The sequence below is a fragment of the Mus musculus genome, chromosome 10 (genome assembly GCF_000001635.26).
Source record: "Mus musculus strain C57BL/6J chromosome 10, GRCm38.p6 C57BL/6J".
Lineage (NCBI taxonomy): Eukaryota > Metazoa > Chordata > Mammalia > Rodentia > Muridae > Mus > Mus musculus.
The window spans coordinates 10381120-10401531 of NC_000076.6; the positions used below are offsets into that span (position 1 = coordinate 10381120).

At 38.2% G+C, this 20412-nt stretch overlaps 1 protein-coding gene across 11 annotated transcripts in view; it reads right to left on the reverse strand.

The window, feature by feature from the left end:
* The window catches only part of Adgb (androglobin), a 139391-nt gene that overhangs the window by 45417 nt on the left and 73562 nt on the right, over window positions 1–20412 (reverse strand). For 10 of the 11 annotated variants that reach the window (XM_011243163.3, XM_017313876.2, XM_030244999.1 and 7 more), the window contains 9 exons: window positions 19464–19605; window positions 17738–17852; window positions 15197–15364; window positions 14120–14255; window positions 13437–13574; window positions 10565–10658; window positions 9696–9830; window positions 9017–9170; window positions 1606–1793 (listed from right to left, as the gene is read on the reverse strand). In XM_011243163.3, the coding sequence (XP_011241465.1) occupies window positions 1606–1793; window positions 9017–9170; window positions 9696–9830; window positions 10565–10658; window positions 13437–13574; window positions 14120–14255; window positions 15197–15364; window positions 17738–17852; window positions 19464–19605 (1270 nt within the window). Of the gene's footprint in view, window positions 1–1605; window positions 1794–9016; window positions 9171–9695; window positions 9831–10564; window positions 10659–13436; window positions 13575–14119; window positions 14256–15196; window positions 15365–17737; window positions 17853–19463; window positions 19606–20412 lie in introns of those variants that run through there. The other variant, XM_017313878.2, reaches the window with a different exon arrangement.

Sequence of the window (20412 nt, forward strand, 5' to 3'; positions counted from 1 at the left end):
ATTGCTTATTTAGTTTCTGTTTAAGAATTACATTTTTAAGGAGGAAAATTTCTGCATTAAAATTATTATAGGAAAAAATCAGGCAAAGCATATTGTTTGTCAAATTTTATCAGAAAAACTTAGTTTTTCCTTCTGAAAACCAACTCATCAATGTATGGTGCCTTTAAAACATATCTCTTCCATACAATAAAGCCCTAGAAATAGGGTGGGTTTTTTTTTTCTAGGTACCATAGACCATTCCTGTCATGACTTTAACTATATCAATGATTGCATAGTCACATCAATAAAATGGGCAGTCATAAAATAGGTAAAAACAACTCGATTTTATTAATAAATGATTATTACAGGATGCTATATGAAATGTGAGAGCCACAAAGCTCCCATTTTTATGATTTTAGAAGTAGTAAACTATGACCAGAAAGAAATGGTGTAAGAGACAATAACAAAACTGAAACCTAAGGTTAGTTATTGGTTTTCTGATTTAGAATGACATCTACACATCTAATGTGTTTCCTAAATTTGAGTGGAAGAACATTTTCTATGAAAAAGAGAAGATAGTTAATGCAAGCCAATTATACATTGGGCACTCTGCTAGTTTCTATGTTGAAAAAAACATATGCCTTCACTTCACATTAATTCCCTAAAAGGCTGATGCACAGATAATCAACTAAAATGTATACAACACATAAAATGTGTACCATAGGAATGACACCAGGACCAACTCCATATATTTGCAGATTTCAATGCAAAAGGTTTACAATCTGAAAATTATCACTAGTGTTTTATCGAAGTGGCAAAATAAAAATAGAATATCACAAAATAATATGCGAAGAAAATAAGATCTGTACAACTGACATGTTTGGGGGAAGGGAGACTTTTGTTCTATTAAGAGAAAGTCCTGGTTATGACTTGGTGGCTAGGTAAGGCCATTAGACTCTGCAGCTCGAGATTTTACCCTACAGTCAATTTACAAACGTTTTATAGCACATGTGTAATGTAAATATGTATGTTAGAAAGGTATTATCCTTGATAAAGGATAAACATATATCAAGAAGGTGGGGTGACAATGCAATTTTTTAAAAGGAATATAATGGACTCCTAGTTTCCAAAAACAACAATTTCATGTAAGAAACATAATGAAGACCCTAGAGTAGTGTAGGAGCATTGGGAAGAGATGGGAGAACACAAAAGGAGTGGTCTATTGATTGGAATTGCAATCCACAGAAACAACTAATGAAGCAAAGTAGACTCAGTACTGGGAATTCAGGGGTGGTAGATAGGGGAGCATAAACAGAAAGTTGAGATGAAAAGAAGGATTGTCCCACCAGAGAGGAGCCACAGATAAGGCAGAGCAAGGAGAGGGTCAAGTACCTAGAAGTGAATCTGGAAGAATTTCAGTGAAAGTCGGGTAAAAGGAAACATAAGAAATGAGATCAGCATTATGTAGGCTTGCTCAAGTATCCACTTAGCCATGTTATTGCTAATTTGTTATTTCCATAAAATGAGAGAGCTTAAAACTTAATGAATTCAGAATTATGAACTCATTTTAATAGAAATATTACTATTTTTAAAGAACACCTTTACCCATCTATCACATACTCGTACCTGAACAGGATCTTCCTGTCATTAGGAATGTAGTAGTCTCTGATTTCCTTTATGGAGAAGGTGTTGCATGGTGAGTCACGGGCGAGAAACGGGAGCGGGTTGTAAGAGCCGATGAGCCGCAGTTTCCATCGTGCTCCTGATACGAATGTGTCACCAGTATATGCTTCAGCCACAAATGTGTATCCCTTCTAAAAGAGAGGGCAGACACACACATAGGAGCCATATTGCCACTAGCTTCTCAAATATGTGGTTCACACATTGAAATAAATGTTACTATATTGATATATCCAGAGGACAGAGCCCAGAATCTCCTAAGGATTATCAAGCCATTAACATTCCATTTAACATTCTTCTTAGAAATAATCATTTTAGGGCTGAGGGTGTATCCAAGTGACAGAATGCTTGCTTAGCTTGTGTGAATTCCTGGGTTAGATCCCCAGTGCACTAAACAAACAAGTAAACCCTGAAAAATCTCACAGGTCAGTGTTCTAAATTATACTGTTTGATCTTCCAGGAATTATGACAGCAGTAGAGGAAACATCTGTTTGAATTGAAGAAGTATATATATTTGCAAGCCTAGGTCTAATTAGGGTCCTTATCAACCTTCAAAGCTTGCCTTGAGAAAATGCAAAGGCACAAAAAGACTCCTAATAAGTTAAGTTTATAAGGAAGTTTATGAGTTTATATGGAAGGACTTCGTTAGATCACATAGCTAAAGCACAGGTAAATTATGACAAAGCTGTTGAAGTCCACATGGAGCAGGATGACTCTAGATGAGGTCTCACATCAAGACCAGCAGATATTCGAGTTGGGTAGCACCCAGGGATATAGTTTATGTGTCTTTGCATTAGTTTTAGAATCCTCTATGTGGGTGAAGATGTTCACCTGTCTCTGGAGAACATCGCTAGGATATCACATGAAGATGGCTCATCAGTGCTGGAACAAATTATTTAAAGGTTAAGAGATTAAGAGAGTGGGTGGGTAGGGGAGCAGGGCAGGAGGAGGTTATAGGGGACTTTTGAGATAGCATTTGAAATGTAAATGAAGAAAATATCTAATAAAAATTTTTAAAAAAGAGAGATTAACTGATAGAAATGCCATGCAGGAAAATGATTAGACCTTCAACTTTCAGTAGTGTATTCCAAGATGTGTTTTGTGAAATATTGATCCAATATATTTTGTAAAAATGGGTTTCTATGATATAGTACTTTTGAGAAAACTTACATCTTTTTTCCTCTGGCGATAGTCAATATATGTTAGTTTATGAGAAATCTTGAAAAAAAAACTAATTTATCCTGTATTTTTTCTTAACTTCAGTAAACCATATTTTTAATAGAAAAAGACACCTAAAAGACACAAACTTTACAGTGATATTTTGGAAACTGATGATTTTCAGTAAGCTACAGACATGTCATAATACTCTTCAGATCCCAGCGTGTTAAAGCAGTCACAGACTATAGAACAAAGACTGAAGAAATAACTTTCTTTTCATCAGCTCTGTTCTGAGGTGACATTCAGCTCTGGGTGCAAGCATGTTTAGAGACTGAGGGTCTTCAGGGTTCTGAAGAGATGAAAAGTCATGCACAAAAAGCACAGAGGGAAGCTAGTTCTGGAGTCATACATCTCTAACTTCTCTTCCACAACCTTCTCATTTCTTTCCCTAAATTTAAATTGGCACAGAGGGTAGAGACCCAAGTGGTGCCATCTGAATTTGCAACACAAATTCAAAATTAGCAAAATAATAGCTAAGTGGAGATGGAATGTGCTTCTGCATTTTGATTCAACTTGCATCCTTGAAGGAAATCTGTGTGATTTAACCTTAGTTTAAGGAGCTAACTAGTGAAAACAAAACAAACCCTCAACCTCGCCCCACCCCCAACACACACGTACTCATGCAAGCACACACTGAGCCCAAAACCTGTAGACAAATTTAGATTCTTGGTCTGTTCAATTAAATACTCTTTAAATGTCTTTACACAAATAAAGAGCCATATTATATTAGTATAACATATTTCATGAAGGAAAGATTATTGCCAGATTTTGATGGCATATATGACTTTGCTGGACTTGTCCTTTACACAAAATGGTTCTCAACCTGTGGGCCTCTATCCCTTTGGGAGCCCAATGACCCTTTCACACAGGTCACCTAAGACCATTGGAAAACATGTTTTTTTTTAACATCACCATTCATAACAGTTGCAAAATTATAGTTATGAAGTAGCAACAAACAACCCAAGAGAGTTAACTACACCCAAGAAAACACAGGAAATAATTCCACACTAGCAAAATCACAAGAAGGGAAACTCTGTCTGTCTCTCTGTCTCTGTCTCTCTGTCTCTGTCTCTGTCTCTGTCTGTCTGTCTGTCTGTCTCTCTCTCTCTCTCTCCCTCTCTCTCTCTCTCTCTCACACACACACATACACACACACACAACCACCAGCAACATCAAAATAACATGAATTAACAATCATTGGTCATGGCTACCTTTCAACACCAATTGACTCACTTCCCCAACAAAACGACACAGGCTAATAGAATGGATATGACAACAGGATTCATCATTATAGTGCATATAAGAAACACGCGTCAGCATCAAAGATAGATATTACCTCCACATAAAGAACTAGGCAAAGATTTTCCAAGCATATACACCAAGAAGCAAGCTGTCATTCTAATATCTAATAAAATAGACTTTCAGCCAAAATTATTCAAAAAAGATGAAGAAGGACACGCCATACTCATTAATGGAAAAATTCACCAAAATGATGTCTCAATACTAAATATGCCCCAATGCAAGTACACCACATTATTTAATATTACTAAATATTACTAAAGCATAATCACACATCAAACCCCACACATTAATAATGGGGGAGATTTCAACACCCAAATCTCATCAATGAACAAGTCATCCAGACAAAAACTAAAGAGAAAAATAATAAAACAGATGTTATGAATCAAATAGACCTGACAGATATCTACAGAACATTTCATCCAAATACAAAACAATATACATTATTCTCAGAACCTCATGGAACCTTTTCCAATATTGACCGTATACACTGTCACAAAACAAGTCATAATAGATACATTTAAATCCAAATAACCTCCTGCATCTTATTAGACTACAATGGATTAAAGCTGGACGTCTACAAACTCATAGAAACTGAAGAACTCTCAACTCAGTGAACACAGGATCAAGGAAGAAATAAAGGAAGAAATTAAAGACTTTCTACAATTCAATGAAAATCAAAGTATAACACATCCAAACTTATGGTACACCATGAAAGAAGTCCTAAGAGGAAAATTCATAGTTTCAAATACCTCCATAAAGAAATTATTGACATCTCATACTTGTAATAACAGCACCTGAGAACTCTAGAAAAACTGAAGCAAACACACCCAAGAGGAGTAGATGGCAGAAAATAAACTCAGGGCTGAAATCAAATATTAGAAACAACAAAAACAATACAAAGAATCCATGAAACCAAAAGCTATATTTTTGAGAAAAATCAAGAAGATAGATAAACTCTTAGCCAAACTAAGTAAGAGACAGAGGGAGAATATCCAAATTAACAAAATCAGAAGTGAAAGGGAGGTGTATAAAGGCAGACATTGAGGAAATTCAGAGAATCCTTAGCTATTACTTCAAAAATGTATACTCCTCAAAATTGGAAAAATCTAAAGAAAATTGCATGATTTTCTTGATGGATACTACTTACCAAAATTAAATATAGACCAGGTAAATAATTTACGTAGACACATAAATTCTAAGGAAATACAAGCAGTCATTAAAAGTCTCCAACCAAAAAGATCCCAGGGCTTAATGATTTTGGCACAAACTTTCAAAGAAGAGCTAATAACAATACTTCTCAAACTATTCCCCAAAATAGAAACAGAAGGAATACTGCCAAACTCATTCTATGAGATCACAGCCACCTTGACACTTAACCCACACAAAGACTTAACAAAGAGAATTTCAGCCCAATCTCCCTTATGAACATTGACACACAAATACTCAGGAAAATACTTGCAAACCAAATCAAAGAACACATCAAAGACATCATCCAATCAAATCAAGTAGATTTCATCCCAGGGATGCAGGGAGGATTCAATATATAAAAAGTCATCATCATAATCCATCACATAAACAAACTGAAAGAAAGAAACCACAAAACTATCCCATTAGATGCTGAACATGCCTTGGACAAAATCTAACACCTACTCATGCTAAACGTCTTGCAGAGATCAGGGATATAAAGCCCGTGTCTAAACACAATAAAGGCTTACAAAGTAAACCAATAGCCAACATCAAATAAAGTGGAGATATACCTAAAGAAATTCTACTAAAATAGGGACAAGATAAGGCTGCCTACTCTCTTCATGTCGATTTAATATAAGCACTAAAAGTTTTAGCTAGAGGAATAAGACAAATAAAGGTGATCGATGGGATACAAAATGGAAAGGAAGAAGTAAAAGTATTGCTATTCTCAGATGATATGATAGTACACATAAGTGACCCCAAAAATTCTAGAAGAGAACTCCTACTATTGATAAACAGCTTTAGCAAAGTGGCTAGATACAAAAGTAACTGGAAAAAATCTGTAGCCCTCCATTATAGAAATGATCAATGAGGTGAGAAAGAAATTAACAAAACAGCACCCCTTACAATAGCCACAAATAATATAAAATATTTTGGTATAACTGTAACCAAGCAAATGAAAGACCTGAATGACAGAAACCTCAAGACCTTGAAGAAAAAAAATCAAGGAAAGTTTCAGATGATGGAAAGATCTTCCATGTTCATGGATTAGTAGAATTAACATAGTAAAAGTAGCCATTTTACCAAAAGCAATCTACAGATTCAATGCAATTTTCATCAAAATTCCAACAAACTCTTACAGGTCTTGAAAGAACAATACTCAACTTCATATAGAAAAACAAACAAAAAAAAATCCAGGAGAGCTAAAACTATCTATACAATATAAAAACTTCTGGAAGTATCACTATCCCTGTTTTCAAGACAAAATACAGAGCAATAGTAATAAAAACCTCATTGTATTGGCATAAAAACAGACAGATCAGTTAATGGAATCCAATCGAAGACCCAGAAGCAATCCACACACCCACAGACACTTAAGTTTTGACAAATGAATCAAAACATTTTTTTAAGTGCTTCTCAGTCATTAGAGATTCCTGTGTAGAGAATTCTCTGTTTATATCTGTATCTAATTTTTAATTGGGTTATTTCATTTATTGATGTCTAGTTCCTTGAGTTATTTCTATAGTCTGGATATCAGCCCTCTGATAGAGTTGATGAAGATCTTTTCCCATTCCTTAGGCTGCTGCTTTGTCTTTTTGATGGTATCCTTTGCCTTAGAGAGGCTTTTTTGTTTCATGAGGTCCCATTTACTGTTAATCTTAGTACTGACCTGTTGATTTTCTTCTGTTCAGGAAGATGTCTGCTAGTTAAGACTGCTAGTAATGGATGTGGAACCTTAAAGAGCCAAAGCTTCCAATAGAGGAATGGGGCCACCCATCCAGCCACAAAACCTTCAATCCTTAATTTATCCAGCCTCAAAATGTGCAGGGTAAAGATGGGGCAGAAATTGTGGGAATGTCCAGCAAATGGGTGGCCCAACTTGAGACCTATGGCGAGAGAGAGGAGCCTACCCTGACAGTAGTAATGATATTCTGGTATACTTAGAAACAGGATCCTAGCATAACTGTTATCTGAGAGGCTTCACCCAGTAACTGATGGAAAATGATGCAGAGATCTGCAGCCAAACATTAAGTGGAGCTTGGGGAACCCTGTGGAAGAAGGGCAGGATGGATTCGAAGGACCCTGAGAGGTCAAAAACACCACAAGAAAACCTAGACCCCTAGGGCTCACAGAGACTGAACTACCAACCAGAGAGTATCCATGGGATGGGCCTAGGCCCTCTGCACATTTGTAAGAGTTGTGCAGGTGGGTCATCATGTGGGACTCCCAACAGTAGGAACAGGAACTGTTTCTGACTCTGTTGCCTGACTTTGGATCCCTTTCCCCTAACTGGACAGCTTTATCTCACCTCAATAGGAGAGGATGTGTCTAGTCCTACTGCAACTACATATGCCAAAGTAGGTTGTTATCCATGGGAGGCCTCCCATTTTCTGAGGATTTGGAGGAGTGTTGGGGGGGGGGAAGAGGAGCAGAGAGAGAGAGAGAGAGAGAGAGAGAGAGAGAGAGAGAGAGAGAGGGGAGAGAGAGGGAGGAAGGGACTCAGAAGAAAGGAGGAATGGGATGTTGCAATTGGGATGTAAAGTAAATAAGTTAATTTAAAAAATGAAAAAGCTTAAATTATTCTACAGAACATAATATCAGATACAGATGACTTCCATAATAGAAGTACTGTTTTTACTAAAATATAAACTTTTAAAATTATAGGGAGTACTGAGAGATTTAGTAAAAGCAATTTTTAAAATCTCACTATGCATATGTATACACATATATAAATAATCAGTTGGATTGTATTGATTTAGCAAAATTTTAGCTGGATATGTTACCATATGTCCTTATTTTTTTATTGGATATTTACTTTATTTACATTTCAAATCTCCTTTCCCAGTTTTCCTTCCTCCCAGAAACACCCTATCACATCCTCCCTCCCCCTGCTTCTATGAGATAAAGCTGTCCAGTTAGGGGAAAGGGATCCAAAGTCAGGCAACAGAGTCAGAAACAGTCCCTGTTCCTACCATTCATTAGAAAGGTATTTCTAATTTTCATAAAATAGTGCATGAGATGAAAGGCTGAAATGAACCTCAAAACAAACAAAAAGCAAGCAAGCAAGTGAACAAAAAAATCATCCATAGAAAACAGGAATAATTTCAAAATAATAGAGTTACAGAAAGGAAACTAGGAGCAAAAGCAGGTCTCTTGGCTTTCAGCCTATATCCACTAAGTTTGTCATGATTCGCTAATGTGGAATGTGATTAAAAACATGAAGGAATTAAAATAAGGCGAGAGGCAACATCTGGTGGAAGGCCAGGGTCTCTCATCCATTCAGCAGGCAGCCCACACTGCTTCTTGGCCTGAGGAAGTCATGCTACCTTTGAAGACTATAGGTAGGGGCTGTGTGTGTGCTATGGGTCCCTTGGAATTCTGAAGAGAACACGGCTCCCTGTGAGATAGAGACACCCCTTTGACTTGTTTCAGTATGGGACCAAAAGAACTCCTGGGATCCACTTCTGTTTTCAGAATTAATGTGGCTTTGGTTTCAATCCTGGTCATGTGTACTGTGTTTTTTCTGAAATGGAAATGGTTGCTCTCTCCCGTTGTACAGGGATGGAGCTGGGCACCCATCCTCCTAGCAGAGTGGCCAGCCTTGCTGTTGGATGCTGTTTTATCACCTGGGGCTACAGTTTTCACCTACCTTGTTCTTGGTGTAAAGGAAAGGCACCACTTTCTGAAACACTTTTGGCACCTGCTCCAACGTGTCATTGTTAATGACATGCAATATACAGATCGGGAGTGTAGTGTACACTTTGGGGAGTATGATCATATCTTGAGGAACCAAAAATATTTCTCTGTAATTATAAAAACACAAGACTTTCTTAATGGTGATTTTCAAAGCATGATATAGAATTTAATCCCAAAAAATCTTTGCAAAAACTTCAAGTTGCAAGTAAGTAAAAGCCTTACATATCTTTTCCATTCCAAGTTACTATTACTGTGTCATTTTCTTGTACAAATGCAAATTCCCTTAAGAATTCCCATTTTATGTCACTTGTGACTTGTACTTAATATGCTATTGCTTGGATAAATGATATCTATCTGAACTGACAACAGACTGATTTATTGAAAATCTATAAATTGTTTACATATTTCATGATGTAAGGAATATTGATACAAATTCTCTGACATCATATCATGTACATATACATACACACACACACACACACACACACACATATGGAAAACTTATATATGAAAAAGTTTTAAGCAAATATGAGAGAGTCTAGAGGCTGATATTTTTACTGCTAACCATATTTTTACTCTTGAAAGTACAGATTTGAACACTCTCTGCCAAGACGCCATCATTCACCACTTGCCTGAATACTATAAACCAAGAATTCGGAGGCTGGTCTGCATAGTTCACAGTGTGGTCAGCAAAGGCCAACTTGGTTTCTTCATCTTGATAGCATGGGTAGGATTCCATAGACTTACATTTGCTTTTAAACATTAGTCTAGGAATGTAAAAAACAACTTGAGTATCAATGACAAAGCACTTTTAAAATAAACTCCATTTACAGAAGAGACCTATCCCCTGAAAGAGCCCGCCAAAGTTTGCCAAGTTAAGGTCAAAGAGGCACAGTGTGATTCATAGCATCTGCTGTCAATGGGGAAAAGTACACTACAGCTCAAGTGTGAATGGTATCTTTCAAAGGCACATAACTGAAGGAGAATATATTCCTAAGCAAGAGAGTAATTCATGATCATAGAGGGAAATGAGGCTTGATGTTTAAGCATAAAGCAAGGCAAAACAATTGTAAGCCTGTTCGGGCCATTGAAGGATCCTGATAGACAGAAGAGATTAGAAAGGAGCTTGTAAAGTTAATATGAGCAATGGGTTTGGAAACTTCAGATATGAAAAACCAAGGACACGAACAAGAGTATAATAATAGAATTTTTCATCTTCTGTGTTTTCTGGCTCATGCAGCTGACTAAACAAATCATGAGACCCGCCTGGCTCCATGCAGGGCCTGGTGTCTTCTGTGTTGTCTGATTTCCACAACAGCGAGGATTCTTCCCTTCCTGACTGAATCTAGATCTAGCCTCACAAGCACCACGAATCCTGCATCTTTTTCAGGCTATCTCGGGAGCCATCTGGGATAGAGGGCATTGTAGCCACACAGGACCATTCTTTCCTGGAGATGTAGAAGTATTCTTTAGCTACAAGAGGCCTAGTGGTATTCTTTACCTTAAGAGAGACAATGCATATTGCTCCAAATTCATCTCCAATACTGCCCAAATTTTCTGAAGTGTATCTGCAACGGTGACATTTTCCTTTGTTTCTAAGCAAAACAACAGTAGCAATAATGGTAATGGTACTAATAACAGTAATAGCAATAACAATATTAGAACTGTGTGATATCTGCACAATGATCTTGTACAATTTTCATTTTGCAGGTCCTTGTGCTCACAGATAAGTGCTAGGGAAAGCAGGAATGTTAAACACATAGGGGACTCTCATCAGAGAAAGAGATATATAACCTGCTTTCCAGCCAGAAGGTTGTGAATGGATGTGGTTAACAGTCAAGCAACTTCTGTGCTATCTGAATGGCCGGACCACATCAGCTCCTTCAGATCCCATCATGAGCTTGGTTATCTGAAGCCTGTCTTTCAAGTTAATCTATCACAACAGATCTTTATGGAAAATATCACTTTACTTTGCAAGAGTTTTGATGTAGTTGCACAGCCAGGATTGAGTTAATTATCACCAGAAAATTGTGCTGTGCTTAAACATGACTAAAATAAATGCAGTAGGGTCAGACTCTTGAAGTTTGAACCAACACAGGCTACTGAGTTGTGTTGAACAGGGCTTCTTGCCTCTCATGGATTAATACTCCAAAAGACCCCCACAATCCCCAAGTAAGAAGGTTCTAGGCTCCAAATTGTGAGAGTGTGTTTAAAGCATAGAGCTATCAATGTCTAGAAGAAAGCACTGCTCATGGTATTCTGTTTTCTCTCATCTTCAGTCTAAAAATATAGGTCTTTTTTTTTAATGTTGTTTAAGTGATTCCTGAAACAGTTTGCATCAAAAGATCTTCTGTAATACCAAAAGGTCCAGTGGAAAACCTTTGCTCACAAAAAGCAACTACCTAATAATTCTAAAGAATAATACCTGTATAGATGGCATGAACTTCTGGCTACACTGCCCACAAATGCTTTCCAGCAGATGGACAAAGTAACTAGCAGGGGAAATGCTATCCTGAGTAAACATCTTCAAGGCAACAGGACAGAAAAGGGCACTCTTTTTTTTTTTTTTTTTTTTTTTTTTTTTTTTTTTTTTTTTTTTTTTTAAGTTCTGCCTGAGTTTTCTCATTGTTTGATGAGGATCTGAAATGGGAACCTTAGTGTTTGCGTATCTACCTTTTGCCTGATAGCATAGAGCAGTTTCACCTGCTTGGCCAGCCAGCTTCTCTGACTGAAACCATCATGAGCGAGTCATCCCTGAGATTCAGTCAATGAAGACAAGCTGAGTGAAAGAATTGCATTATGAAATTGCTTGCATTTTCTTTTCAGTTTCCAGAATGGGGAAGGAGGATCATAATAGGAATATAATAGTTACTACTTACAGAAAGAACCACAAATATTTTACCATATGATACGTTTGAGAAATGCATTTGTTTTCTAATGCAGAAAAACATAAAAATCAAGTAATTATAATTTACCTCTATCTCTAGCTTGCTCTTTTCTTTCCCCTCTTCTCCCATCTCCTCCCCTCCCTTCCTCTCCCTTCCCTTCAACTTCCCCTCTGTTCTCTTCCCTTCCCTTTCCTTTCCTTTCCTTTCCTTCTCCTCCTCTCATCTTCTCTTCCCTTTCTTCTTTCCTTTCATCTTGCCTTCCTTCCTTATTTCTTGATTTGATAGCCCAGGTCAGTCTCCAGTTAACACTAGCAATCCTTTGCCCTCATCTTTCTTACTGCTGGAACTACACTATACAACACCATTCCTTCACTAGCAATGTTTTTATCACAAACTATTTATTGTGTATTCTAAAAACCATTGGGCATCTAGACTTTTTGCTCCTTAGACAAACACTTCAATGCTATTACTAAATGTTTTTCATAGAGATATTTTTATAACAAAGTATTTAGTCTAACTAAAATATTCTATTAAAGTAAATTTTTCCTCTCAATAGATCAATGGATATTACATGATGGAAGTGATTAAATATACTTTTGAGTTTTAATTTGATAAAGAAGGCATTACTCCTCACAAATTTATTTGATATACCTGAAAATATTTCATGTCACAAATGTTAGAGCATATTTAAACACATTCTTGCCCCTAACTTAACATCAACCTCATCATGCACAGAAGTCCTGGCATCCTTCATTCCTGCAACATCCAGCTACTCCTGTGAAATTCAATCTAGAAATATACAAGCATCTCCTACCTAGCTGAAGGTGATTGACACTTCAAATGTCTGCAAACAAACTGGAGATGACTAAAGAGAACTCATGACAGATTCAGAAAATTAAGCCAATCATTTTCTCAGTGACTCATGGAACATATATTCTTTTCCAGTATGTAGTGTGCGATATCAGTGCATGTGTGCATCTGTGTGGGATGGACATGCATCTGAGCACATACATGTAGTAGCCAGAAGGTGATATCAGGTGTCTTTCTCTTTTGCTCTCTAATTACTTACCAAGGTAGAGTCTACTGCAGAACGTGGCACCAGGACATGGCTCATCTGGTTAGACAGGGATCCTCACTCTCTGCCCTCCAAGTGCTAGGGGTCTTTGGTTACCACACCTGCATGCCTTTCCTGTAGCATCTATGAACTCCAGTCCTCCTGCTTGTGTACCAAGAACTCTTTCTACCTCATTGTCCCAGTCCTAACATTCGCCATTTCAGTAAATATTTATTGTCTGTGTGTGTGACATCTCTAACACTGATGAATTCTGAGAATGAGAAAATGTACTCTAACCAGTTCCTTGCCTCGGGGGATTTCAGTACTTAGTAGGTAAAATTATTGAACTGTTCTGTGGAGCAGGGGGGGGCTCTAAAATACCACTCATTCCTATACATCTTGGGTCTATTTCAAGTTTCGTAAAACCATACCTGGCTTTCTGGCTTTCATGAGCAGTCTGACATAGCACCCTTTCCACATGGATTGAATTTTCACCGCAGCAGCTATTTCCTCGGAGGTATACTCCTTCTCATTTATTGGTGTAGAATATTTAAGGTCGACCCATTCCGCTGACAAGAGAAAGACAAACTCTGGATTGGGATCTGTATTGACTTCCTTCCCCCCAAACTTCATGCCTGCAGCTATGAAAGCCTTCAGACATAAAATTCCACAAAGGTGGACTGAACATCCTGTTTCACAATGCCCACTGAGCTTAGGTAAAGGTCTGGAGAAGGAAGCTGTAACATTTCAATGACCTGCCTTGGATTTCCATCAGAAAGGGGACAGAGGCATCCCTCAGAACTGAAAGGAAACAATATGGTAAGAGGAAAGAAGGAACTGGAGCATCTCCTCATGGGTCCTCAATTCAAGTCAGGCAGGTCAATGACAAATACAGAGGAATTCTGGGTCCCCAGGAAGTACATGTGACAGGGGTTATGATGCTTCCTCAGCAGACCATGGCAGACCATGGCAGACCATGGCAGTCTGAAGCATCCTAGAGAAAGCTAGAACTTCACGGTTCTTAGACAGAGCTGCTGTCTCTGCTACACAAGAGCTGAGCACAGCCATTTTAAATTACCACTTCCGTGCACAGATACTTAAAATGAATCAGCACCTAAAGAAACATCCTCTGAGAAAGAATCCAGTAAGTCCGTGTCAAAAACCATAGCCCGAAATGCAAACTTGAAGTTTGAAGGAGGCTTGGCTACTTGAGATTTTTTCATTAAACGCCACAATGATATATGGAAAACCTGGAAAAGATAAAAATATTTTCTCTCTCTCTCTCTCTCTCTCTCTCTCTCTCTCTCTCTCACACACACACGTATAGTTAACAATAGTGGACAATGTAGGTTGAACTATACATAGCAAATGGAGCTAGTTCTTCTTTACTACAGTATATCTGTAAAATTTATATGATAAGGTGGACATTTGTCATTGCCAATTCAGCTGATTGTCTGGGATGTATATTGAATTCTTCCTTGATGTTCATACAACAATAAAATGGTTTCTTTCTCCTGCTTGGCAAGGTGCTCTTCCATGTTGAGCATAGTTGTAGTTTATAAAGACTTTGCCAACAACAGACAACATCAGCTTACATGTACGTAATGATAAAATATATTTTTAATGCAAAGGAAAATTTCCTTGTGCTTATATTAAGCATGATGCATACTATCAACTTACACAAAATTACAGCTTAACTGAAAGCCCTGTGCTTTTCATTCTGGCTATGAAATTCCTCCCTCAAATGGCATGTGAAAATATAAGAGGCATTTTTTGTTGTCACAACTGGATGTTGTCAGCATATACAGTGGCGACAAGTGATCTGAATAGGACCCCTCAGTTTCCTTCCTCAAGAGATAACCAAGAATATCCTGACTTCCCTTCCTGCAGGGTATCCAGAAAGCTACTCAGCCTTAGCAGAAGCTAGTGTTATATGAGGGAGGTTCTTGAGGGCAACTTGGACTATTGGAAAAAAAAATCCACTGCCTGATGAATTTCCTTTATGGAAACATCATTCCCAGTTTAGCAAAAACCTCTGGGTGAGTGAGGCTCAGTAGCCCCCAGAAACCACTATCATATTCTTTTCCCCTAGATTCCTCTCTGCAAACCACTTCCTCAGACTCAGCATTTGGACTAAAACTTTCAGATGGGTGGTTTCCTGCTGTCAGCATCATAACCAGAAAGTGCTTACCCGGAAGTGTTGAGCAGTGAGTTCTTTGTTGTTGAGGGGGATAGGGTAGTGAGCTGCTTGCAGATCCCTCAGAGCTGCAGGCAATTTACCTTTGTCTTTGAAATTAGCAATCACGTTGCCAATAGCTTTCATAATTATTATAGACTGTTCTGTAAATCGGTAGCTCTCCTGTGAAGAAAGAGCATGTGTGTAGCAGTCATACTCCTGGTTATTAAAGGGCAACTAAGTTTGCAAATGTTCAACCTCTAGGGAAGAATATCGTCTGCTTTGTGATGGATTTAGGGCTATTTTATTTGTATAGAATAGAGTGAACTGAGTCTTTTTATTTGATTCGATGGTCTAGAAGACAAGAAACAAAGGCTGGAAGTCCTCCGAAAGTGGCAATGGAAATGGAACTCTAGCCTTATAATGGAGTGGAGAAAACTCTGTGGTAATGTCCACAGTTAGGTCTAAAGGATGTCTAGGAGTTAGGCTGACAGACACCTGGATTTTGAGGACTGAAGGCTAGAGAAGATTTCAGAGAGAGAGTTTTGCAATATAATATAAAGCTTGGGCTGGTGCCGCCCTCCAGCTATCTGAGAAATAATAGGAGCTCCAAGTTGCCAAGAGATTCCAAGAATCAACCAGTCTGAGATGTCTGAAGACTGCCCTGGTTAGTGTATATTGGGTAGTACTTGAGTTGCCTGGAGCAGCACATTCCTACTTAGAGGAAGTTGGAGGAAAACTGACTGAACCATCTTTACTGTTTCTCTAGGGGGTGTCATTGTCATTGTTCTAGAGGACTGAGAGTAGGCCCAGCAAATGTGCCTGGGAAGCACAGATGCCTGCTGGGTGAGAAACTGTTGGTAAAAAGGTGCATTCTCATGTTCATGCTTGAGCTACAGGATCACGCCAAGCATCAGCACTGAGGAAGGTCTTGACACAGTGGTGGACTACTTAAAGTAGAAATTATCAGGCTTTGTAGAAGATCTGGCAATGACCAGTAATGACACTGGGGAGTTAGGGTCTCTCAGCTCATGGCCAAGGGTATGCCTTTTGTACTTCCATTAGAATAAAAGCATAATAGAGATTAATCTTGAGTCCAATAACCCTTATAACATAGGAACATTATGCCATCAGAGAAATAAGAACTCTCCCAACAAAATAATCATTAGGAGTTAATTCCCCTGCAAGCTGGATAATGCATGGCACACAAGTTTTTTTTTGTTTTTTGTTTTTTTGGTTTTTTTTTTTTGTTTTTTTTTTTTTGTTTTTTTTTTTTGTTTTTTTTTTGAGACAAGGTTTCTTTTTGTAGCCCTGGCTGTCCTGGAACTCACTCTGTAGACCAGGCTGGCCTCGAACTCAGAAATCCACCTGCCTCTGCCTCCCAAGTGCTGGGATTAAAGGTGTGCGCCACCACGCCCGGCCCAAGTATTCTTTTAAAGAAGAATTTGAAATAAGCAGAATAAAGCGAAGCATGGCAGTACATGCTTGTAAGCCCAGATACTCTCGAAGCTGATGCAAGAGGACCATGAGGTCTAGGTTAGCCTGGGATCCATCATGAGCTCCTCTCTCCACAAAACCAAAGTAACAAAGCAAACAAACAGACAAACATTCCAGAAGAGTCAAGGAAACAGAGAACATCTGAGGAGATCAACTTGTGGTTGTTCCCTTAGTGCCTACTGAGCAGAATAAAAATCTTGTGGAGAAGAGACAGTACAACCAACAGAAGGAAGCCCAGAAAAAAACCTGTAGAACCCTGTCTAGACAGGCTAGGGGAGATGAGTCAGACATGGCTAGGCCGTCAGAACATAGTGGAAAGACCCAGGCTTCAAGCCTCTTTTTGTTGTAAGGTTTTCTGGCTGCCTTTGAGAATCCTTTGTTTGTACCATCTGGAGGTTTCAGCTAGTTTTCTTGGGTTTTCTGTTTGTTTATTATGGAGTATTTAGTAAGTCATTAGAGATGAGAAAGTACTATGTGTCAGGCAGCAGAACATAGAAAATTCTTACCTCCCTAGACACACAGGTACATGGAGGACATTTTAAGCAAAGGGAGGGTTTTAGAGTTACTGCACCCAATTTCTCTCAGAGCAGAGAAAGGACAAGAAGAAAGAGGAAAGGAGAAAAAGTGCCAGATGCTTCTAGTGGAACTCTCTGACTCCTCCTCATCCCAGAGACACACATTCTAAATCCACGAGTAAGGAAAGGATGGACAGGAAGGAGCACTCAGATTTTGAGCGACATCCAAAGGACTCTACTGGTGCTTCTTCCCTCTCAAGCACCAGTGCATCTATCTGAGGAGATTCGGATAAGCATGGAAGATCAACAGAGAAGAGGTATGCACAGTTGTCAGGGATGAAGTAACTGTGGTTCTCAGAGATCACACCTCACCATTTATTAGAGGATATACAAATAGTTTAATAGGGAGGGGGTTGGCTAAATGAATAGATAGATAAATAGATAGATAGATAGATAGATAGATAGATAGATAGATAGATAGATAGATAATATAATTGAGTTAAAACCTTGAAAACAGAGGTGGCAGGTTTGCTAAGATATTTACCGGCTCAAAGTTGGGCAGTACAATATCTTCATCCCCAATGACAAATGTTGTCATGCTGCAGACATGTATGGCATGGCCCACAGGGGAATACGCATTGAAGAGCAGCATATGCCTCCTAGAGAGAATGAAATCCATGTGACGATCATGCTGCCTCTGTTAAATGCATTTCACCTCTGCTAGTTGCCTGATCAGACTTTGGAAGTCAGAAGTTAGTGAAGAGTTAACTTTGGAAGTAAGAAGTTAGTGTTTTGTTTTGGTATCTTTTTTAAGACAGAAGGGATAACTACCTAGATTTGCACTATAGGACAATCAAAAAAAGCCTGTGTTTTACTAATTGTAGAAGACAGAAACAATTAGACAAAATGACAGACTTTCACAAACTGAAGATGTCTCCCACACATCCTGTGCTGCTAACAAGGACTCTAGATTTTTTTTCTTGTTGAGTACAGGGCTTTATAGAATCACAAACACATCTTATTTCACATATGTAAATTCTTTCCCTCCATCCAGTATGACTGAAAACAGAGATAACCACTTTCCTCCCTTCCAGTCCTTTAGAGGATGCTCAAAACACATGATGGCTCAGGGCCTTTGTGGAAAGATGCAACTCCAGGTCCATCCCCTTTTAATCCCTTGTGCTTCATGTATAAACCGTAAGATCAGTGGTTCTCAACTTGTGGGTTGTGAACCCTTTTGGGTCAACCAACCTTTTTTTACAGGGGTCACCCAGTAGACATCCTGCATATGAGATATCTACATTACTATTCTTAACAGTAGCAAAATTATAGTTATGAAGTAGAAACACAAATATTTTATGGTTGAGAAGTCACCATAATGTAAGGAACTGTAATAAAGGTTCAGAGCGTTTGGAAGGCTGAGACCCACGGAATTAACATTAGGAAGGCTGAGACCCACGGAATTAACATTAGGAAGGCTGAGACCCACGGAATTAACATTAGGAAGGCTGAGACCCACTGAATTAGAGAATTAATTTGGTTTCTGGAGAATCTCTCCATACAAAGACTAGACTGAGAAATTTGATTTTCTTTTTTAGATTTTATTTTATTTTTTAGACATTCTGGATGCATAGCACACATTTCTTTAGCATTTTGTTTTGTTGCTTAGGACCTGCTTTCTGCACAGTCTATAACTTTTCACTGATGGCATATAATTAAAAAGATTGATCTCAGGATAAAATTCCAGTAAAATATTTTCCATTTGAAGTATGAAATTTTATATGCTAAAAATCAATACAATGCTTTCATGGTTTATAATTTCTTTCAAACAGAAAGTGTGATGTGTTTGCCCAGTTTTATTATAAATAAAAATAACATCGAACAACAATATACCACAGGTGGAATTCTAGGTTGGTAGGAAGAAATGCTATTTTATAATCTAAATGGAATCCAAATTTAAGCAGAATCATGTAGAATTCTTGTTAAAAAATAGTAAGATTTATGAGAATACTAGAGAAATTATTGACAGATTCATTTTAGAAAATTCTGGGTTAAGCCATGTTCTTTACATATACAGTCCCTGGATGTGCAACAAAGATCCTTCCAAAGGCCCTGAGAATATCACTTATTGAAAGGATTCTCTCTCTTTCTCTCAAGAATCCCAATGATAGACAGGTACCTTGTTGAATCTTACTTCAGAAAACAATAAGGTAGACTCCCCATTGTCTACCTAAACGCCTCAAACAAGGAAACATGATGTCAGACCATACCCGGCAGGCAGGCGCACCACGCTGGCCTTCGTAGCATAGGTGTGAATTCTCAGAACAACACTAAGAGGCTTCAGGGATTTCCAGGTGATGGCTTCAGCTGTCAGGAGTCCAGGCTCCACAGGAGGGCTATCTTTTGTTAAGGCTTTGGGAGACGGAGAGATGTGTTGAGATATGATCATGGAAGAATAACTGGCCTTCACTTGCATTGCTTTCTGTCCAGTAATACCATATGTAATCATGAAGGTGAATCAGGTACTGAAGATAGTCTAAAAGCATTGCTGAAATGCCAGAAGCTGCGTATGTAAGTTTGGGAAATGGCGCCTACCTGGCTCTGCCTCCCTGTTCAGTTTGCCCTTCATACTCTTCTCCTCAGGTAGAAAAATTAGGATGAGAAAGTTGGGGAAAGCAGAACATGCAGGGATACTTCATCGTAGTCTGCCACTCTGCTTTTTTTTTAATCATCTCTATGCACATGATTAGAATATCTTCCAGGAGTCAATTTTATTGGGGAAAATTGTGCAATACCCAGGATAGTAAGAGATTTCTGAGAAAGTGTTTAAGAAAATCAAAATATTCCTTTAAATATGTAAGTGTTTGTCTTTCAAATTCAGTCTTTGAATTTATATAGAAGTTGAAAGGAAAAAAATTAACTTTAAAGTCAAGTAAGTGCTTCTTTAAATGTGCATCAATAATTGCTTTTCATCAATGACTGACTGAGAACAAAATGCATTGCTCCCTTCTTCTAGAACACTCTCAGGCTAAAGATACAAGGCCACAGCATCCTCATGCCTGGAGAACTTCGATGTCTTAAAACATGAGAACTTCAGAGCTGTAAGCCAAGTCAATGTATTAAACTGAGATCACTAAATTTTAGAAAGTTTATTAAGTGATTACTTGGTGCCTACCATGAAACAGTCACTATCCAACACAATTGGAACCCACACAGAAG